Source organism: Mustela nigripes, chromosome 2 (assembly GCF_022355385.1).
Source record: "Mustela nigripes isolate SB6536 chromosome 2, MUSNIG.SB6536, whole genome shotgun sequence".
NCBI lineage: Eukaryota > Metazoa > Chordata > Mammalia > Carnivora > Mustelidae > Mustela > Mustela nigripes.
In genome coordinates, this window is record NC_081558.1 from 152,492,616 (window position 1) to 152,516,874 (window position 24,259).

The 24,259-nt window shown below is 35.0% G+C and overlaps 1 protein-coding gene and 1 non-coding gene across 2 annotated transcripts in view; both read right to left on the reverse strand.

Annotated features, from left to right (window-relative positions):
* Positions 1–24,259, reverse strand: part of STXBP5L (syntaxin binding protein 5L) — a 449,308-nt gene that overhangs the window by 247,464 nt on the left and 177,585 nt on the right. The window contains exons 6-7 of the mRNA XM_059388354.1: positions 22,356–22,490; positions 9,092–9,155 (exon numbers count right to left, since the gene is read on the reverse strand). Of these exons, the coding sequence (XP_059244337.1) occupies positions 9,092–9,155; positions 22,356–22,490 (199 nt within the window). The remainder of the gene's footprint in view (positions 1–9,091; positions 9,156–22,355; positions 22,491–24,259) is intronic.
* On the reverse strand, positions 6,346–6,452 carry LOC132012708 (U6 spliceosomal RNA). Its single transcript, XR_009402703.1, has one exon. It is a non-coding gene; the product is annotated as a U6 spliceosomal RNA (small nuclear RNA).

The following is a 24,259-nucleotide window of genomic DNA, read 5'->3' on the forward strand; positions in this document are numbered from 1 at the left end:
ACCAGCACTACTTTGATCACCAAACCAGGCAAAGACCCCATCAAGAAGGAGAATTTTGGACCAATATCCCTGATGAACATGGATACCAAAATTCTCAACATGATCCTACCTAATATGATCCAACAATACATTGAAAGGATTATCCACTATGACCAAGCAGGATTTATCCCTGGGATACAAGGGTGGTTTAATATTCACAAAACAATCAGTGTGATAGAACACATTAATAAGTGGAGAGAGAAGAACCATTAGGTCCTCCTGACTGATATAGAAAAAGCATCTGACAAAATACAGCATGCTTTCCTGTTAAAACTCTTCAGAGGGGAAAATTCCTCAATTTCCTAACCATCTTTGAAAACCATAGCGAATATCATTCTCAATGGGGAAAAACTGAGAGCCTTTCCCTTAAGATCAGGAACATGACAAGGATGCCCACTCTCTCTACTATTGTTCAATGTATTACTAGAAGTCCTAGCAACAGCACTCAGACAACAAAGAAAAATAAAATGTATTCAAATTGGCAAAGAAGAAGTCAAACTCTCTCTTCACAGATGACATACTTTATGTGGAAAACCCAAAAGATTCCACTCCCAAATTACCAGAAATCATACAGCAGTTCAGTAATGTGGCATGATACAAAGACAATGTACAGAAATCAGTTGATTTATTATACACTAACAATGTAATGGGAGAAGGGGAAATTAGAGAATTGATTCCATTTACAATAGCACCAAAAGCCATAAGATAGCTTGGAATAAACCTAACCAAAGAGGTAAAGGATCTATACTCTAGAAACTACAGAACACTCATGAAAGAAACTGAAGAATACACAAAAAGATGGAAAAACATTCCATGCTCATGGATCAGAAAAGTAAACATTGTTAAAATGTCTATGCTGCCCATAGCAATCTATACTTTCAACACCATCCCAATCAAAATACCAATGACATTTTTCAAAGTGGTGGAACAAACAATACTAAAACTAGAATGGAATCAGAAAAGACCTGAAATTACCAAGGAAATGTTGAAAAAGAAAAAACAAAGCTGAGGGTATCACGTTGCCTGATTTCAAGCTGTATTACAAAGCTGTGATCACTAAGACAGCATGGTACTGACACAAAAACAGGCACATAGATCAATGGAACAGAGTAGAGAGCCCAGATATGGACTCTTCACTCTGTGGTAAACTAATTTTTGATAAAGCAGGAAAAAATATCCAATGGAAAAAAGACAGTCTCTTCAATAAATGGTGTTGGGAAAATTGGACAAGCTATATTTGGAAGAATGAAACTCAACAATTCTCTTACACCAGACACAGAGATAAACTCTAAATGGATGAAAGACCTCAATGTGAGATAAGAATCCATCAAAATTCTAGAGGAAAACATAGGCAGTAAACTCTTCAACATTGGCTACAGCAACTTCTTTCAAGACACATCTCCAAAGCCAAGGGAAACAAAAGTGAAAATGAATTTTGGGACTTTGTCAAGATCAAAATCTTCTGCACAGCAAAGGAAACAGTCAAAAAAAGAAAGATACAACCCACAAAATGGGAAAAGATATTTGCAATGACAAAGGGCTGATATCCAAGATCTATAAAGAACTCTCAAACTCAACACACACAAAACAGATAATCATGTCAAAAAATGGGCAGAATACATGAACAGACACTTCTCCAAAGAAGACATACAAATGGCTAATGGACATATAAAAATATGTTCATCATCATCAAATCAAAACTACATTGAGATACCACCTCACAACATTTAGAATGGCAAAAATTGACAAGGCAGGAAACAACAAATGCTTGATAGGTTGTGGAGAAAGGGGAACCCTCTTAACACTGTTGGTGGGAATGCAAGTTGGTGCAGCTACTTTGGAAAACAGTTTGGAGGTTCCTCAAAATATTAAAAATAGAGCTACCGTATGATCCTGCAATTGCACTACTGGGTATTTACCCCAGAGATACATATGTAGTGAAAAGAAGGGCCATATGTATGCCAATGTTCCTAGCAACAATGTCCACAATAGCCAAACTGTGGAAGGAGCCAAGATGCCCTTCAAGAGATGAATGCATAAAGAAGATGTGGTCCATATATACGATGAAATATTACTCAGCCATCAAAAGGGAAGAATACCCAACTTTTGCATCAACATGGGTGAAACTGGAGGAGATTATCCTAAGTGAATTAAGTCAAGCAGAGAAAGTCTGTTATCATATGGTTTTCCTTATTTGTGAAACATAAGGAAAGCATGGAGAACATTAGAAGAAGGAAGGGAAAAATGAAGGGGTTGTTGGAGGAGGAGAAGAACCATCAGAGACCGTAGACTTTGAGAAACAAACCGAGAGTTTAAGGGGTGGTGATGGTGATGGGTTAGCCCAGTGATGAGTTATTAAGGAGGGCACAAATTGAATGGAGCACTGGATGTTATATTCAAACAATGAATCTTGGAACACTACATCCAAAACTAATGATATACTGTATGGTGACTAACAATGTAGTTTATAAGAAAAAGAATTTTGTGGCAAAATGTTCAAAGCTATACATAGAAAAAGGCAACAAAACCAAAGGAAATATATCATGTTCATAGGAACACTTGTATATTAATGAAGTAAATTTTTTCTAATCAATATATCCAAGTTTCAAACAAAATTCCAGCAGGGATTTACATAGAACTTGATAAAGTGATTCTAAAATGTATATAGTACAATTAAAAATCAGAAAAAGCCTAGATGGAGAAGGGAGATGGGGCAGACCTTCCAGATAACAAGATATTTTCTGCAACTTTTATTAGTTATTTCTAATAAAAATGTAGTAAAAGTACAATAATAAATAAATATATCAATACAATAGAGGAAAAAGTCAGGAAAAGAACAATCCAAATATGGGAACTGATATATGAATGAGATGCTCTTATACATTAGTGGTAACTGAAATGACAATTCAATAAATGAATTATTTAATCTCGAACCAACATAAAATAAATTTATTTAGGTTAAAATCTAATTGTGAAATGGTAAGATTTAAAACTGATTTTTTTTGAAGGATTTTATTTTACCTCAGGAAGAAATGTTTTCCTGAAGAAGAAACAAAATGCAAGAATCAAATGAAGAAACTGAAAAGTTGAATAAAAAACTTCTGTATCAAAAAGCTGTTTATGGAAAAACTAGTCTACAAGAAGTCAAATAATTTATTCAAGATTATATGCTAATAAGTACTAGAGCCACAATTCAAAGATAAAACCTTCTGACTCTACTACTAACTTATTTTGCATCCCTTTTAATTTTAATTACAAAATTAACATATTATATTCTTTCATAAAGATTTTAACATAAAGGTAATAATCAATACCTTTGATCATTTTCCCCAGTTCTGATTTCCAGTATCCTACCCAGATTTGTACATATACTTTCTGTACTTTTTTCTTGTGTATTTGAATATATAATACAAATACAAATGCATTTTCAAGTGTTTTTATTTTTATTTTTTTTTTAAAGATTTTATTTATTTACTTGTCAGAGATAGAGGGAGAGAGAGCGAGTGAGCACAGGTAGACAGAGAGGCAGGCAGAGGCAGAGGGAGAAGCAGGCTCCCTGCTGAGCAAGGAGCCCGATGTGGGACTCGATCCCATGGTGCTGGATCATGACCTGAGCCGAAGGCAGCTGCCCAACCAATGAGCCACCCAGGCGTCCCTTCAAGTGTTTTTAAAGTGTATTTATTTTTCTGCAACTTTTCTTTAAAAAAAATCATGGCTTCAAGAACTTTCCATATCAACACAGCATTCTACAGTATTTGCCTTCATTTATTCAATTTTCTATTCTTTGAACTTTTCAATATTTTATCCTCTTGATCATATGAATAGGAAAGACATCTGAAATGAATTTTCCAAATCATAATGAATATATGTTTTAAATGGTGATAATGCCAAATTGCCTACACTGGTTTATATACCTATACTGCTGTATCTAGATATCCATTTCTCAATTATTAATATTTTCCTTTTACCTGATATCATTAATATTTTTAATATTTTGCCAGTATAATATAGAAAAAATAGGATAATGCATTTCCCTAGTAATAATTAGTAAGGTCATTTCCTCCACTTAGCAGCCAAACACGACTGTCTAGAGGTAAGAGGCAACCACATCTTCAACTCATACAATTATCTTTTCTAGTAGTCTTACTCCCATATTTCTAAATATCTTGGTATTGCCATTTCATGATATATTAATTAGACATTATCTACTGATTTCCTATTAGGAAAGATGAGGATTTAGTATAAGTTTCTATATAATTTGCATGTTTATTATTTGCCTACTATATATGTAAGCAAATATTTCCCAATTTCTTGCCTGTCTCTTATCTTGTCTTGTTATGGTATATTCCTTAAAGCTTTTAGGTTTTATGCCTTGTCCAAGGCTACCCTACTTCAAAGTAAAAACTCATTTCCTATAGTTTCTTCTAAAACTTTCAGAGTTGTGATTTTAACATTTACATATCTTATCCATCTGGAATTTATTTCTGTGAATGGTGTAAGGTAGAGACCATATACCCTTTTTCAAAATAGCCAGTTGTTCAACACCATTTATTCAAGTTTATTATGTCCTAAATCATCTTCTCTAAAATCCAAAAATTACACCAAATGTCTGAATCATTTCTGGAATATCCATTTAGATATACTGGTCATTTTTATCCCCTTGTTCCAACTGACAATGTACTGTATTTCTTCTAAATGATAGCCAAATTATGGAAAGAACCCAAATGTCCATCAACTGATAAATGAATAAAGATTACACACACACACACACACACACACACACACACACACACACACAGGAATATTACTCAGCCAAAAAAAAGAATGAGATCTTGCCATTTGCAATGATGTGGATGGAACTAGAGAGTATTAGCAAAATGTCAGACAGAGAAAGACAAATACTATATTATTTCAGTCATATGTGGAACTTAAGAAACAAAACAGATGAATGGGGTGGGTGGGGGGGGAAGAGAGGCAAACCAGAAAAACAGATTCTTAACTATAGAGAACAAACTGAGGGTTACCTCCCTAGAAGGGAGGTGGGTGGGGGATGGTTTAAATGGGTGATGAGTATTAAGGAGGGTACTTGCTGTGATGAGTATTGGGTGTTGTATGTAAGTGATGAATTACTAAATACTACACCTCAAACTAATATTACACTGTTAACTAAGTGGATAAATAAAAACTTAGGATAAATAAATAAATAAATAAATAATGCCTTAGGGGCACCTGGGAGGCTCAGTGGGTTAAGCCTCTGCCTTCCACTCAGGTCATGATCTCAGAGTCCTGGGATCAAACCCTGCATCGGGCTGTCTGCTCAGCAGGGAGACTCTTCCCCCTCTCTCTGCCTGCCTCTCTGCCTATTTGTGATCTCTCTCTCTCTGTCAAATAAATAACAAAAAATCTTAAATTTTTTTTAAATGCCTTAAAACATTTGCTTTTTTAAAAATTTAGTTACTTTTTTTTTCTTAATTAAAGTATAATATATAGTTTATATTAGTTTCAGGTATGGAATATGTATAATTCAACAATTCTATACATTATTCAATGCTCATCAAGGTAAGTGTGTTCTTGATCCCATTTATCTATTCCACTCCTGTCCTCAACCTTCTCCTCTGTGGCAACCACAGATTTGTTCTCTATAATTAAGAGTCTAGTTTTTTGTTTGTCTCATTGTTCACTTGTTTTGTTTCATAAATTCCACAAGTGAGTGAAATCATATTATATCTGTCTTTCTCTTATTTCACTAAGCATTATACCCTCCAGATTCATCCATATTGTTGCAAATGGCAAGATCTCATTCTTTTTTATGGCTGAGTACTACTCCAATGTACTGAGTACTACTCCACTACTCCACATCTTCTTTATCCATTTATCTGTGTATGGACACATGGCTTGCTATCATATGTTGGTTATTGTAAATAATGCTGCAATAAACATGGGGCTGTATATATCTTTTCAAACAGGTGTGGTTTTTTTGTTTTTTGTTTTTGTTGGATAAATATCCAACAGTGTTATTACTGGATCATATGGCTTATTTCCATTTTTAATTTTTTGAGAAACAACTATTTTTCACAGTGGCTGTATCAATTTGCATTCCCACCGTCAGTGAATAAAGCTGGAGGTATCACAATCCCAGAATTCAAGACACACTACACAGCTGTACTAATTAAAACAGTATGATACTAACACAAGAACAGACATATAGATGAATGAACAGAACAGAGTCCAGAAATAAACCTATGCTTATATGGTCAATTAATCTATGATAAAATTTTACACAATAGTAAAAAGATAGTCTCTTCAACAAATGGTCCTTGGAAAACTAATTTGCATGTCATCCTTGTCCAGGAGCCATGTTAATTTTCTTTCTATCATTCCAATTTTAGTATATGTGCTGCCATTGTAAGCATTGGGAAAACTAAATGGCTACATGCAAAAGAATGAACCTGGACCACATTTTTATACTATACACAAAAATAAACTCAAAATGGATTAAAGACCTAAATGTGAGATCTGAAATCAAAACTCCTAGAAGAAAACATTAGCAGTAATTTAATTTCTTTGAAATTAGCTATAAAAATGTTTTTCTAGGTAAGTCTCTTCAAGCAAGGAAAACAAAAGCAAAATTAAGCTATTGGGACTATATCCAAAACCCCTTGTACAAGAGGGCCTGGGTGGCTCAGTCAATTAAGCATCTAATCTTGGTTTTTTCAGCTTATGTCATGATCTCATGGGTCATGCGATCCAGCCAGGGTGGAGCTCTGCACTCAACAGAGTTTGCTTAAAAGATTCTCTCCCTCTGCCCCTCCCTCTCACTCACACTCATGCTCCCTCTCTTTAAAATAAATAAATAAGTCTTTTATTTTTTAATTATTTATTTGAGAGAGAAACAGAGAGCACAATGGGGGGGTGGTTGGATGGAGAAGCAGACTCCCTGCTGAGCAGGAAGAGTGATGATTTGGGGCTCAATCCCAGGATCCTGAGATTATGAAGTAAACTGAAGGCAGAAGCCAATGGACTGAGCCACTTATGTAACCCATAAATAAATAAAACTTAAAAAAAAATAACTGGGCACCTGGGTGGCTCAGTTGGTTAAGTAACTGCCTCTACCTCAGGTCATGATCCTGGAGTCCTGGGATTGAGTCCTGCATTGGGCTCCCTAATCGGCAGGGACTTGGCTTCTCCCTCTGACCCTCTCCCCTCTCATGTTCAATCTCTCTCTCTCTCAAAACAATAAATAAAATCTTAAAAAAAAAAAAAAAACACCTTTTGTACCATGGAGAAAGCCATTAACAAAAAAAAAGGCTACCTACTGAATGGAAGAAGATATTTACTAATGGTTTATCCAATAAGGGGTTAGTATCCAAAATATATTAAGAACTGATACAACAACAAAAACCCCAAATAATCCAATTAAAATATGGATGGAAGACCTGAATAGACATTTTTCCAAAGATACACAGATGAAACACACACATGAAAAGATGCTCAACATCACTGATAATCAGGGAAATGCAAATCAAAACCACAATGAGATGTCACCTTACACCTGTCAGAATGGTTAACATCAAAAACACAAGAAATAACAATTGTTGGTGAGGATGTAGAGAAAAACATTTTCTCTTTCTTAAGAATTTTATGTTCTTAATTTTTATTTTTTGTTTTTTTTTTTAAGAATTTTTATTTATTTATTTGACAAAGAAAGCACAAGCTGGTGGAGTAGCATGTAGAGGGAAAGAGAGAGGGAGAGCATGCTCCCCAGTGAGCAAGGAGGCAGATGTGGGGCTCTATCCTAAGACCCTGGGATCATAACCTGAACTGAAGGCAATCGCTTAACCAACTGAGCCTCCCTGGTGCCCCTATTTTATTTTATTTTTTTTAAGATTTTATTTATTTATTCATGAGACAGAGAAACAGAGAGAGAGAGAGGCAGACACAGAGAAAGAAGCAGGCTTCCCATGGAACAGGGAGCCCAATGCAGACTCTGATCCTAGAACTCTGGGACCATGACCAGAGAGAGCTAAAGGCAGTTGCTTAACCGATTGAGCCACCCAGGTACACTTTTCTTATGAATTTCAGAATCATTTCCTTAAAAATAAATAAATTCTGATGACAGATTAGAGTAACACTGTTTTGGAGGGGAGAGGCGTAGAGGGTTGCATGAGCCTGGTGGTGGGTATTATAGAGGGTCGTATTGCATGGAGCACTGGGTGTGGTGCATAAACAATGAATTTTGGAACACTGAAAAGAAATAAATAAAATAATAAAATTTCACTCTATTTAAAAGTTTAAAACAAAACAAAAGACTGTATTTATGGATCAATTTGAATAAATTCAATGTTCTTTCTATTACCACTAGGCAGACTTGATTTTCAGGCTCAGTATTTATTAGGCAAATTGAGTTTTTATCATTTAAAAATAAGCAAAGAAGTAAATCTATACTAACTAATTTACTCAGGTGTTTTCTATGGTGCTTAGCTAAAAATAAACAAAGAGGCTATAGTTATGGTGATAATGATGCTTTAGATCTTTTTATATTATCAACTTTGTATCCTCATCATCAAAAGAAAATTATGAATAATCCAAATGAATAAGGATTATTTCTGTAATCTCAGAACATTTTCTATATAATTACCTATTTATAAAATCATGATTGGCTAATTTATGATTATTTTATATTGGCCATTTATCATTACCAAAACTGAATAGCAAAAGCCAATGATTAATGATATTGATAAATATATTGTTAAACTCCAGCATAGAACATTTGAAAACTCAAGCTGTTTCACAACTTCCATACTTTCCCCAAAATTCTAGAATTAAATAAGAACTTTAGCTCTAGGTAAAAATAAAGACTTAATTTGGGACCATTATTAGTGTGAATAATTCATTTATTCATTATTTGCTCATTCATTCAACATACTTTAATTTTAGAAAACGCTGAATGCTTTGAACTGTGCTACAAGTTAGGTACAAAATAATAGTAAGAAACGCCTTCATTCAAAAATGAGGAAAATAAATGCAAGAATAATGGCACTGTAATACTCACTTTCCCTTCATCTCTTGGGCTATCACTTAAATGTACAACTGGACCTGGATGAGTCTTCGTGGATCTGTTAAATCAATTCAAAATAGTAATTAAAAATAAAAATTAAAATACCTTACCACTATAGATTGGAACAAAGAAATTATACTGGAGCACACTCCCAATATTAGATTAATTTGGGAGCACACTCCCAAAATTAGATTAATTTGAATTTTGGTATTTTTTTCTTTAAAAAGACTACTTTTCTTTCTCTTATTAACTCTATTAGAGCAGGTATAATTTTTTAAAATCAGGTTTAAGAACATATATCCACATAACAGCAAGATTCTTCATTTTTATAACATAAAAATTATATAAAGAGATAATATTAATAATGAAAGTGATATTTTAGATCTTTCCATGTTATCAACTTTGTTTCTTCATTATTAAAGAAAAATTATTAATAGTCAAGATGAATTATGTCTTTTCATCAAATTATGAATTTTTGAATTGGTATTTATGTTTGTTGCCAAATCTAAGCCTCTGAAAATTTGAAACTGATCTTATACAAAGAAATCTTATATGGCCACAAGGCTAATGCTATTAGTCTGTTTCAGCCAAATTGCAAAGTATATAACTGATTTATAATTTCCTTTGATATAAAACCTCTGATTTTTCTCCTAAGAAAAGTACAATAGTTCCTTCGATTTACAGACACTCTCTCTAGTGGTAGCCAATGCACAGAAAACTGACAAAGTGGGGAATCCTAGTTTGCTGGTTATGTCTCATTTATGTGTTAATCAATAACAAGGTAATCAATAACAGATAACTATGTGTCTAAGTGTATATTGTTAAAAGGACCTGTGCTCTGTAAATCTGACTTTGAATTCATTCTACTCCAGTGCTCGCTTCAGCAACACATATACTAAATTTATTCTACTCTGATATCTGGCATGTTTCTTTTATATTTTCTACTTTAATATATCATTGTTGAGTATTATGCCATGTTAAATACAATATGACCTGATATGACCATGTATTTATTATTATTCATTTTCCACATACTTTCTTCAACAGTCTAATTATGTAGATTAACCCTATTATGATTATATTTTCAGTTATAATTTATTTCTTTTAAGTATAATTTATTTCTTATGCATATATGAACATCATCAAAGATTCTTCATAAAACAGTAAAGATGAATAAATTTTAAAACTTTTTGGGAACAGATAAAAGTCACAAATTAAATAACTCCAAGTTTCCCAGATACTAACTCCCCACAGAGACTCAGAGGAATAAATACACACTTATTAGATATTTTCTTAATGGTTTTATCCTGAATTTTCTTATCTAAAAATGGAGATAGTAGTACTAATCCTACTGAGTAATTATGAGGATTAGAATATTTATATATAGCCTAATATAATGTCAAAACATAGTAAGTACTCAATGAATGGTATGTATTATGACTGTTGTAAATCACTGGAATAATTGGAAACTAATACTATCTACATTATAAATGCCATGTTTTATTGGAGTAAAGTGCCTCTCATAAGGAACAGTGTCCTTCAATTATCCCTTGGAAACTAATAATATCCAAAAAACTACAAACTCCTGTTTCTTGGTATGACTGGAAGAACAAATGCCAAAGTGTACTCCATAATAAGCTAATGAATATATAAGGTGTTTCACATAAAGAGTGTTACATATCAAAAAGTTTGAGAAACCCTTAATTAAACATTTTTTTATTCTTCTTCAAAGCTTCTTAGAGCCATAATATGCAGTAAATACTCACTGAAATATATTTTGAGAAAAACTAATTAGACCAAATGCAAAACTGTTATTTAGACTCTCAGTTTGTAAAACACTCAAGTTCAGAAAATAATTTAGCATTAAACTTCAGTTATTTGCATTGACTTTTTCAGACTTCAGAAGAAATATTATATGTTGTTTAAAAAAAAATTCCAAACTTACAAGACACTAATAGTCAACAGAAAAAAATCTCATATTATTTTACTGCCTAAATGTAATGACTACTAACATTTTGATACATTTTTTTCTTACTTTCCCCTTGACATTATACTTCCAAAAACCATCAAGCATTCCTTGAGAAACTTATGGCCATTAGAAACTGCCTTAAAAAAAAATTGGTGTACTCTGGATTCTATAAATTCTACAAAAATTACTTTAGATAGACTGATCAATGAACTTAAAATCATATGATATCCATCTAAATAATGCCCAATAATTCTTCTAGGTATCCCTCTTTATCTCTATTCTTCTCATTTACCATAATAGCTTCTTAATAGTTTCTTTTATGGGCCTTCTTTCTCTTCTTTATCTTAAATACTGGTATTTCTTTGTACTCTATCCTAGTCTGTCATCTATTTCCATATCATATGTGGTCATGAATTCAAGAACACACAGGAGCCAGGCAGATGCAACTGAGATGCAAATGAAACAAATATGTTGAATGAGAGCTGTAGCAAACTGGATAGCACATTATCCAACTACAAAAGGAAAACTGTTACTCAGTTCCAGGGGGTTACTGACTGCCAAGCAATAAGGAGCTAGAACTGTCTCATTAGGAATTTTCATGAAAATCTGGAAATCCAAATTTTTATTGCTCTCTAATATTAGAACTTAGAACATATTTAAATACTCTGATAGCCAAATAAAACATATATGTGAGTGAGAATTGGTTGACTGCTAGTTTGCTACTTGTTTTCCATGCACTTTTCATGCACAATCTCCTCTTTTCAATTACCATAAATTCTATCTCATTACCTTCAGATCCGTATTTCCCACTTCCTACCACTTTCCCATACCAATTCCATTTGAATGTCTTATAAACAAATACAACTCAACCTACCTAAAACTGAACTCATTAATTTTTTTTTCCCAGCTTACTCAATCTCCTGCTTTCTTTCACTAAATGACACCCTTATCCACATAGTTGCTAAAGCCTACACCTGGGGGTCTCTCTTAATTCTCCTCTATTGTTATATCTCCCCATAATACCCAACTCTTGCCTCTTCTGTCTTCTACTTATTTATGTCAGTTTATCTCCAATCCTAAATCAATGATAATGTTTGCCAAGAATATAGTCTTTTCTCTCTTTATATTTTTTATTAAATTGATTTATTTATTTTCAGAAAAACAGTATTCATTATTTTTTCACCACACCCAGTGCTCCATGCAATCTGAGCCCTCTATAATACCTGCCAACTGGTACCCCATCTGCCCACCCCCCCGCCACTTCAAACCCCTCAGATTGTTTTTCAGAGTCCATAGTCTCTCATGATTCACCTCCCCTTCCAATTTCCCCCAACTCCCTTCTCCTCTCTAACACCCCTTGTCCTCCATGATATTTGTTATGCTCCACAAATAAGTGAAACCATATGATAATTGACTCTCTCTGCTTGACTTATTTCACTCAGCATAATCTCTTCCAGTCCCGTCCATGTTGCTACAAAAGTTGAGTATTCATCCTTTCTGATGTAGGCATAATACTCCATAGTGTATATGGACCACATCTTCCTTATCCATTCGTCTGTTGAAGGACATCTTGGTTCTTTCCACAGTTTGGTGACCGTGGCCATTGCTGCTATAAACATTGGGGTACAGATGGCCCTTCTTTTCACGACATCTGTATCTTTGGGGTAAATACCCAGGAGTGCAATTGCAGGGTCATAGGGAAGTTCTATTTTTAATTTCTTGAGGAATCTCCACACTGCTCTCCAAAGAGGCTGCACCAACTTGCATTCTCACCAACAGTGTAAGAGGGTTCCCCTTTCTCGACATCCTCTCCAACACACGTTGTTTACTGTCTTGCTAATTTTGGCCATTCTAACTGGTGTAAGGTGGTATCTCAATGTGGTTTTAATTTGAATCTCCCTGATGGCTAGTGATGATGAACATTTTTTCATGTGTCTGATAGCTATTTGTATGTCTTGATTGGAGAAGTGTCTATTCATATCTTCTGCCCATTTTTTGATATGTTTGCCTGTTTCATGTGTGTTGAGTTTGAGGAGTTCATTATAGATCCTGGATATAAACCTTTTGTCTGTACTGTCATTTGCAAATATCTTCTCCCATTCCATGGGTTGCCTCTTTGTTTTTTTGACTGTTTCCTTTGCTGTGCAGAAGCTTTTGATTTTGATGAGGTCACAAAAGTTTATTTTCACTTTTGTTTCCTTTGCCTTTGGAGACATATCTTGAAAGAATTTGCTGTGGCTGATATCGAAGAGATTACTGCCTATGTTCTCCTCTAGGAGTCTGATGGATTCCTGTCTCACGTTGAGGTCTTTTATCCATTTTGAGTTTATCTTTGTGTACGGTGAAAGAGAATGGTCGAGTTTCATTCTTCTACATATAGCTGTCCAGTTTTCCCAGCACCATTTATTGAAGAAACTGTCTTTTTTCCACTGTATATTTTTTCCTGTTTTGTCGAAGATTAATTGACCATAGAGTTGAGGGTCCATATCTGGGCTCTCTACTCTGTTCCACTGGTCTATGTGTCTGTTTTTATGCTAGTATCATGCTGTCTTGGTGATCACAGCTTTGTAATAAAGCCTGAAATCAGGTAACGTGATGCCCCCAGTTTTATTTTTGTTTTTCAACATTTCCTTAGCGATTCGGGGTCTCTTCTGATTCCATACAAATTTTTGGATAATTTGCTACAGCTCTTTGAAGAATACCGGTGGAATTTTGATCAGGATGGCATTAAAAGTATAGATTTCTCTAGGCAGTTCTTCTGATCCAAGAGCATAGAATGGTCTTCCATCTTTTTGTGTCTTCTTCAATTTCCTTCATGAGTGTTCTGTAGTTCCTCAAGTACAGATTCTTTACCTCTTTTGTTAGGTTTATTCCCAGGTATCTTATGGTTCTTGGTGCTATAGTAAATGGAGTCGATTCTCTAATTTCCCTTTCTGTATTTTCATTGTTAGTGTATAAGAAAGCCACTGATTTCTGCACATTGACTTTGTATCCTGCCACGTTGCTGAATTGCTGTATGAGTTCTAGTAGTTTAGGGGTGGAGTCTTTTGGGTTTTCCATGTAAAGAATCATGTCATCTGCGAAAAGAGAAAGAGTTTGACTTCTTCATTGCCAATTTGGATACCTTTTATTTCTCTTTGTTGTCTGATTGTTGTTGCTAGGACTTCTAATACTATGTTGAACAAGAGTGGTGAAAGTGGGCATCCTTGTCTTGTTCCCGATCTCAATGGGAAGGCTGCAAGCTTTTTCCCATTGAGGATGATATTTGCTGTGGGTCTTTCATAGATAGATTTGATAAAGTTCAGGAATGTTCCCTCTATCCTTATACTTTGAAGCGTTTTAATCAGGAACGGATGAGGGATTTTGTCAAATGCTTTTTCTGCATCAGTTGAGAGGACCATATTCTCTCTTCTCATATTAATTTGTTCTATCACATTGATTGATTAACGAATGAATGTTGAACCATCCTCGTAGCCCAGGGATGAATCCCACCTGATCATGGTGGATAATCTTTTTAATGTGCTGTTGGATCCTGTTGGCTAGGACCTTGTTGAGAATCTTAGCATCCATATTCATCAGTGATATTGGTCTGAAATTCTCCTTTTTGGTAGGGTCTTTGCCTGGTTTGGGGATCAGGGTAATGCTGGCTTCATAGAAAGAGTCAAGAAGTTTTCCTTCTGCTTCGATTTTTTGAAACAGGTTCAGGAGAATAGGTGTTATTTCTTTAAAAGTTTGGTAGAATTCCCCAGGGAATCCGTCAGGTCCAGGGCTCTTGTTTTTTGGGAGGTTTTTGATCACTGCTTCAATCTCATTACTAGATATTGGCCTATTCAGGTTGTCGATTTCTTCCTGGTTCAATTTTGGTAGTTTATGGTTTTCCAGGAATGTATCCATTTCATCTAGGTTGCTGAGTTTATTGGCATATAACTGTTGATAATAACTTCTGATGATTGTTTCTACTTCCTTGGTGTTCGTTGTGATCTCTCCCTTTTCATTCATAATTTTATGAATTTGGGCTTTCTCTCTTTTCTTTTGGATTAGTGTGGCCAATGGTTTATCAATCTTATTGATTCTTTCAAAAAACCAGCTTCTAGTTTCATTGATACGTTCTACTGTATCCCTGGTTTCTACCTCATTGATCTCCACTCTAATCTTGATGATTTCCCTTCTTATGTGTGGAATTGGTTTGATTTGTTGTTGATTCTCCAGTTCTTTAAGGTGTAGAGACAACTGGTGTAGACTGGATTTTTCAATTATTTTGAGGGAGGCTTGGATGGCTAAGTATTTCCCCCTTAGGACCACCCTTGCTGTATCCCATAGGTTTTGGACCAAAATGTCTTCATTTTCATTGGTTTCCATGAATTGTTTCAGTTCTTCTTTGATCTCCTGGTTGATCCAAGCATTCTTAAGCAAGGTGGCCTTTAGCTTCCAGGTGTTTGAGTACCTTCTGAACTTTTCCTTGTGATTGAGCTCCAGTTTCAAAGCATTGTGATCTGAGAATATGCAGGGAATAATCTCAGTCTTTTGATATTGGTTGAGTCCTGATTTGTGACCCAGTATGTGGTCTATTCTGGAGAAGGTTCCATGTGCACTTGAGAAGAATGAGTATTCTGTTGTTTTAGGGTGGAATGTTCTGTATATATCTATGAGGTCCATCTGGTCCAATGTGTCATTCAACGCTCTTGTTTCTTTATTGATTTTCTGCTTCGATGATCTGTCTATTTCTGAGAGAGGCGTGTTAAGATCTCCTACGATTAGTGTATCCATATCAATATGACTCTTTATCTTGATTAACAGTTTTTTTTTTTTTTTTAGTAATTTGCTGCTCCCATATTGGGAGCATAGGTATTTACAATTGTTAGATCATTTTGGTGGATAGTCCCTTTAAGGATTATGTAGTGTCCTTCTGTATCTCTGACTACAGTCTTTAGTTTAAAATCTAATTTATCTGATATGAGAATCACTACCCCAGCCTTCTTTTGAGGCCCATTGGCATGAAAGATGCTTCTCCATCCTTTCACTTTCAGTCTGGGTGTATCTTTAGGTTCAAAATGGGTCTCTTGTAGACAACATATGGATGGGTCCTGTCGTTTTTATCCAATCTGCAACCCTGTGCTGTTTTATGGGCGCATTTAGGCCATTCACATTGAGAGTGATTATTGATATGTTTTTATTGACATCGAGTTACCTTTGAAGTCTTTCTTTCTGTAGACTGTTTCTATATTTCTGTTCAATGCTATTCTTGGGATTTTTCCTCTTTTATAGAACCCCCCCTTAATATTTCCTGCAGTGTCGGCTTGGTGGTTGTATAGTGTTTTAAGCCTTCCTGGTCTTGGAAATTCTTATCTCTCCATCCATTTTGAATGTCAGTCTTGCTGGATAAAGTATTCTTGGCTGCATGTTCTTCTCATTTAGTGCCCTGAATATATCTTGCCAGCCTTTTCTGGCTTGCCAGGTCTCTGTGGACAGGTCTGACATTATTCTGATGGGCTTCCCTCTGTAAGTAAGGAGCCTCTTTGCCCTGGCGGCTTTCAAGAGATTATACCTACAATTATAATTCCTAAATTTGACTATCAGGTGTTGTGATGTTTTTTTGGAATGTATAATCTTGGATGGAGACCGTTCAGCCTCTAGTACATGGACGCTGGTTCCATTCGCAAGATTGGGAAAATTTTCTTGAAGGAATTGTTCCACTTTATCTTCTAGACTTCTTTCTCCTCCTCTTCAGGGATTCCAATAATTCTGACGTTGGAACACTTCATGGCATCGTTTATTTCCCTGATTCTGTTTTCATGGTTTCTAAGCTGTTTGTTCCAGGCTTCCTCCTGATCCTTTCTCTCTATCTGTTTGTCCTCCAGATCACTAATTCTATCTTCTGTTTCAGTTACCCTAGCTTTGAGAGAGTTTAGATTAGATTGGAACTCATTGAGAGCACTGTGAACCTCCTCCGTAGCTTTAAGCTCCGCCCTAACATTGTGAACATCCTGTCAGGTCACTTTCAGTTTGGCCCTAATCAATTCCATTTGGTCATCCATGGCTTTCTCCAACCTAGCTATTGCCTGGATAATTGTTAGCCTGAATTCTCTTTCCGACATATTGTCTATGTTGATAGCCGTTAGCTCTGTTGCAAAAGGTCCATCCTCTGTATTTTTCTTCTATTGGGCATTCCTCCTCCTAGTCATTTTGGTGGGAGATGACTGAACAGATGTAGCTGGATGTATCAACCATGGTGCAGTCAAGGTGCACGCTGGAACACTTCTGAGCAATCAGGATTCCCCACCCAAATGAGAAACAAAAGAAAAGAAAAAGAAAAAGAAAGAAAAAAAAAGAGAGAGAGAGACAGGAAAGAAAGGGAAGATGAAAGAGAAGGTTCAGCCTAGATGGGCCCCAAGGTAAGATTTTATGAAGTAGACAAACAAAAGCAGACAAACAAAAAGACTGATACAAGTATATGACAAGAGAAATATATATATATATATATATATATATATATATATATATGCAAATAAACGAAGAACCTCGTCAAAAAGAACCCCAAGTGTAAGATTTATATGCTATCAGGACAAACACAAAAACACAGAAACACTGGTGGAAGAAGATGGGAGAGTGGTTATAAATTCTCAGTGTGTGCAAGGAAGGTTGTTTTGATTCTTCCTGGATGTATCTTGATATCTTTGTTAAAGGACTCAACTTTCCTAAGATAAAGGGGATTAAAAATTGATTTACCTATAGGGGTAGTATTGATTGGGGAAAGGGGATTACTTTGAAGTTTAACTCTATATGAATATTAGAAGATAAAAATAAAAAGGAATAAACTAGACTAAACTAAAATTTAAAAAGAGGAGTTCAAAAAATAAAAATGCAAAAGAAAAACATAGGTGTATGTATCAAAAAGCTCAGGTTAGAAGGTTATTATGGAATTTGATGTACTGTACAGCTCGCTGTGATGGTAAATAGGTTAAAAAAATTACCTATGTATAAAAAAAAAAAAAAGAACCAGAATAGTGGGAACGAGTGAAAAATAAAAATTTTCCTATGAAGTAGTGGTTGTTCTCTTGTAGTCCTTTTTTCTTTTTTCTTTTTTTTTTTTCTTTCTTGGTTTGTTTTCTTGGGGAGGGGCCTGCCACGTGGGTTGTCAGTCAATGAGGTTTCCTGAGTTAAGTCCTCCCACCCCCCTCAAGGGGGTGGGCTCTGAGGAAACTGGTTTTATTTTCAGGCTTTTGTTCTCTGGCAGTTTTTATGTTTGTTCACTTTTTTTTCTCTCACCTTGATCGCTTTGATGGTTTTTGTAGTTTTAGAGGAATACAAACCATACCCTGATCTCCCTCTCAGAGAGAAGCCTAAGTCTGGGTGCAGAGCCTAAATAAGTTCCCCCTTGGCCACTGGCAGAGCAGGTTCCAAGTTGCAGACCCTGGAGATGCAGGATCTTTTGCTTGTACCCAAAGCCAAGGCAGTGGCGGCTGTCTGGGAGCTTCCGACCGTCAGAGAGTTTCCAAGCAGCAATTGCACACTGAGGTTTTCCCTCTCGCCCGGGCTGGGAGTGTCTGGTCTTGCTGGGTCTAAGAGTGCCTGGCTTGCACACACCTCTTTCAGGGGCGGCTATGGGTCGTGCGTGCGTCTCAGGCACTGAGAACGGGGCGCAGGTCCGAAAGCACCAGGCTGGGCTTTTGCGCACCTCTGTCAGGGGAGAGTTTGGGGCGCGGGGCTTAGGCTCTGAAACAATGGTGCAGGTCAAAGAGCGCCAGCTGGGCCTTTGTAACTCTCTCAGGGGAGCATGAGGGACGTGTGCACGTATCTCAGGCTTTGTAGCAGGGCTCTCATGTTCTGCCCACCAGCATGGCTCCCATCCCCTCACAGGATCCAGAACCCACACATTCTCTGGCGCCCTGGTGGCTTAGGGACCAAGACCTGGTTTCTCCGCCACACTCTCTCTGCCTCAGCACCAGGGGAGGCTGTCCTGGGACCGGGGACTTAAGCCCCTGTCCCTAGCCGCCCTGATTCCCACAATTTCTCCCTGTGATCCTTTGCTCTTTTGGAGTGCTTTCAACCAGTCTCCAAGTCAATGCTGGTCCCCAGACACAGGGCATTCCCGCTCATATTGGGGTATTACTTTTCAACTGGTCGCCTCTGGTGGCTCCCTCCCCCTTTTGTTTATCTTCCGATATCAGTCACGTTCCCACTCTGCTTTACCTGCCCACTGGCATCTTCTGCCCCTGCAGAGATCCAGACGTGTATAATTCTGATCTCAGGCTGATTTCATGGGTGAATGGAGTTCTTTGGTAGGTAATCAGCTCACTTTGGGGTATAGGCTGAAAAGACGCTTCCTCCTACTTCCCTGCCATCTTGTCCCCCCTCTGTTTTTTCTCTCTTTAATCATTTCTCTATACCTGCCTTCAGAGTAGTCTCCCTAAGTGCAAATTTGATCAAGTCAATTCTCTGCTTAAACCCCTTCAAAATCCAGCTCCTGGCCTTTTTAAGTCAACTTCTCAAACTGGCCTACAAGGCTTTCATATTTATACCCTGATTACCTCTCTTCATCCTTTACCTTTTATCATATTCTCTCCCAGGTATTCCAAACAACTAAACTACCTAAAATTCCTATGCATGGAACAAAAACTCTCACACTCCATCCTTTTAATCTTCTATCCTCTCTTCCTAAAATACCCCTAACTCTGTCTCCCAAGTCTTCACTCAACTTACTAAAATTCTCATCCTTTGGATCTCAATATAGATATAATTTCCTTTACAGATATTTCTTTGAGACCACATGTTAGGAGTCCTTCTTATAGCATTGCCACATTTTATTTCCAATATATTGTAATTGCCTTTTTAATTAATCTCATTAGACTGAAAGCCCCAAGAGAACAGTAAAGATGTCCTCCCAGTTCATAGTTGTTTTCAGTATCTAGCATACCATAGTGCACAATAAACACATTTCAGTGATTGTTAGTAAAACATAAGCCTTATACTTATGATTTATTAATCAATTTCATGCTCAAACATTAATCATATGTGGAAAACAAGGTTGCATTTTTTAAAAAGCTGGGGCTGCCCTGCATAAACATCTACTTCTACACTATAACCTGGAATAACTTTCCCATAGAAAAAAAAATTTAATGTTCCTTCAGTTCTATGCTACTACTTTATGAGATGTTCTACAAACATCAATGTTTCTATGGAAAATGTGTTCCAATTTCCAAATAATCAAAATATACATTTTGGGAACACTATCTATAATTATGAGAACTGCCTAAAATTATAATCAGGACACTTCACTCATAATAGAAACAAACTGAAAAATAACATTGAATAAAAAGTATTTAAAATAAGAACTTAAATTGAAATAATTTCACATATCTCTTAAAGACAATTCTGCATTTGTCATACTTAGAAAATGTATTGTTGAAATATGTGTGTAAAATTATGACTATGAAATGACTCTTTTAAATAAATATTTTATTATTGTCCCATACACCTGGCACATACGAATAGAAAGTGGCATGCATTTTCTAATGTATCTCAATAGGAAGAGAGCAATTAAAAGACAGTTCTAGAAGACTGGCAGTTGGAATTTTAAATTATGTAGATCACAATGGATCTATAAGTCTATGGAATACACTTCGGGAAAACTGGTCTACGTAAGCCAAGATATATGAATATGGAAACAAAATAGCAAAAGTGGTGAAATACTATAATAATCTATTACTAGTATAACAATCTATTTAGATTATAAACTTCATAATTAGCAGCATTCAACTGAACACACATAATGCATAAATTATTATTTGTACTAATATTAAATTTGTATAAAAGTTCTATAATTCAATCTCTCAAGTTTATTTACATTTTTATCAATATCCTGAGAAAATTTTGAAAGCAAACATTAAGTTCAGCCCTATTTACAACTTTTATACCACTCAGATTATAGTGGGGAAACCTTTCCCAAATAGCTAAAAAATTAAATAATTTTTTGGGAGACATAATTCTAAATAGTCTATAGAATAAATGTTTTTTAAAATACACATGTAGAACACTAAAGCATATCAGTAAAATAGTGCATATTAATTGTAATTATAAATGAAAGCTCTAAGTCAATATTAGTGTGTAACTACCATACTAAGTCTTCAATAATGTCATCAGTTATTTAGTTGCCACTCTGTGGAAAGCACCAAAATAAGCCAGGTATAAAGAAAAAGAAAGGATTAATGAACAAAGATCTTGCCCTGGGGCAGTTCTTAATCTAATCAGGGAGGAAGAATTATCATTAACAAAAGACCCATTATGACATAATACAAAAGGAATATTGTAATAAGAATATAATTAGTAACAACATTTTTTATATATACAGGCACACTGAAACATTAAAAATAGGGAATAGTAGATTTATTATAAAAACCAGATTTGAGCCTCACTTAAATAGGCTGCTTTAATCAGAATTCTGGAGAATAATTATGTAACTCAGAATATATATTTATGTATATATATTTCATATATACATGTATAAAAATGTCATATATATGGAAATGAGCCAGTTTCAAGTTAAACATATTATAAATTAAGGACCTAATATGCACAGAGTATAAACATTTATTAAAGAAAATTTGTTTTTAAGATTAACATAGTGACCAGGAGAATTAATCGTATACATACAAAAAGATGGCTTGGAATCCATTACTTTTATATGTGCATAAACTTAAGTATCAGCACCAAAGTCAAAGTGGTAATTACCACTAACCACATATCCAAATAGCTGTATATGTTGCAACATAAAAAATATTGATAAATTAGTTTTTAGAACCCTAAACAATAAGTTAGTGAGGCAGGTGAAGAATGAACTACTAGTGATAAAAAAAATATATGAACTGATCATGATTATTTTTACATAAAACTAAATATAATCACAATCTACTTGTCATTCCCATTGGAAGTGGCTATACTAAGAATGACTATAAAAAATGAGATGATTTCCACGTATAACTTTTAGAATAAGTCTAAGTACTTTATCATCAAATTTACATACATAACTCCTAATTATTCAGATACCTTAAATATTCAGAAAGTCTAAAATTATAATGTTAATACTATAATATTTTTAAAAGTCTTTAAAATTCTTTATAGCTGTAAATTATTTTAGCTGAACTTTTCATTCAAATTAATTATAAATGTTAATTATAAATGTTCACTCATAAATTAGTTATAAATGTTTCAAATAACTCTGTAATTTGACATGCTTTATAAACCATATAAAATATTCAAACCAAATAAAGTGATATTCAAGTTCAAACTTACAGCTCAATTGCCTTGTTCCACATGATAACATATCCAGAAAGAATGAAAGATTCAATATTTACAATATGTGTATTTCCTCTTTCTGTTCCAACATAGAGCCATTTACTCTGGAAAGGTAGATGACAGTAAGTAATTCTGAAAGAAAGAAAATTATAATTAAAATACCTAAATTTTATTTTTGGTCAGCATTTTATTTTCCTTATACTTATTAGGTAGTGATAGCTACATGAATAATAAAATTTACTATACACTCAAGTAGCATTTAGTTATTAGTAGAGGGTAGAGCATAAATAACAAGAGTATAACATTAAAAACAATAATGATAACAATAACCATTATTAAATAAGTGTCTACCATGGGCATTAACATATATTATTTCTAATTCTCTTCAGAATTAGAGCACTCCAAGACAAATATATAATTCTATTTTATGAAGAGGAAACTGAGGCCAGGAACTTTTATTTTAGTTTCCTTAGACTGGCAGCTAGTATGTAGAAAAACCAGGATTTAAATCCATTCCTGTTTGGATGCAAAATTAGCAAATTTCTACACTGGTGGTTTTTCTTTGGTAGTATTAACTTCAAATAGAAATTAGGTACATCTAAAACGTATATTTCAGAGATAATCAGAGAATTTGTAGCTTTCTTTCATAAGATCATAAATTATTTACTTTTTATGCAGATGCTTGGCATCTTAATAGTATAAAATAAGCTTATAAGATCAGAGATCAACTCTACTATTTCTTTATTTTTTGTACTACCTGTATCTGCACAATGGGCCTTCTGACCAATTCTAGGAAATTATTCTATAGCGAAAGAAACCCTGATCCTATAATTAAAATCTGGGAATTTACCAGAACCTTCTATTCACTGCATATAACTCTAGTTTTGCCTACTCCCACTCATTAATCGCTCATTAAAAAGGGGGAGATAAGTTCACAGTTATCCCTTGCCAAAACCTGTTACCGAATCACAATTTTTAAATTTTATTTATTTATTCGACAGAGAGAGAGAGGGAGATCACAAGCAGGCAGAGAGGTGGGCAGAGAGAGAGGGCAAAGCAGGCTCCCCGCTGAGCAGAGAGCCCATGCGGGGCTGGATCCCAGGACCCTGAGATCATGACCTGAGGCAAAGGCAGAGGCCTAAACCACTGAGCCACGCAGGTGCCCCCTGAATCACAATATTTCCTAGTATTTATTCAGAAAAAGAGCTGGTACATTGTTAAAAGAGAAGGACAGAATTCTGATGCCAGTCAGACAGACCAATATGGAAAGTAAATGGACCAAAAAGGAATGCAAATGGTAAATTCACAACAAAATTCCACCTTTGCCTTATACGTCTTTTTATATAAAAGTGAACATCCAGTCTGTCGAATTTATATTCTCACTCTGGTTCACTGAATTATTCAACAGAAACCAAACTTCATCTATTCAAAAGGGTTCTGCTAAAGCCCCTTGCACATTATAAACAAAAAACTAGAAACCCTGCTATTATGGTTAATTGAAGATCTAATTAATATGCAACCTATATGGTATTGAACAATTCTGATTAAAACCCAAAGTCTAGAACTGCTGTTGTCAAGGGATATTTAATAATTTCCCACAGGAAGTAACTTGATGGTCATGTTTTTAAGGCCACAAAGCATCTATTTTCAATTCAGTGTAAGTAGAAAAAGGAAACTCATTTTAAAGAGAATTTAAGATCACCTTTTCTGAATCACAAGGGAAGTAGAAAAAAACACTAATCCAATAAAAGTAGACAAAAATTTAGGAGTTAGGATAGAAAAAGAGCAAACATCAATATGACATAGTCATTTTCAAGGTTAAGAAGAAAAGGCTGATATCCAGGATCTATAAAGAACTTCCCAAACTCAACACACACAAAACAGATAATCATGTCAAAAAA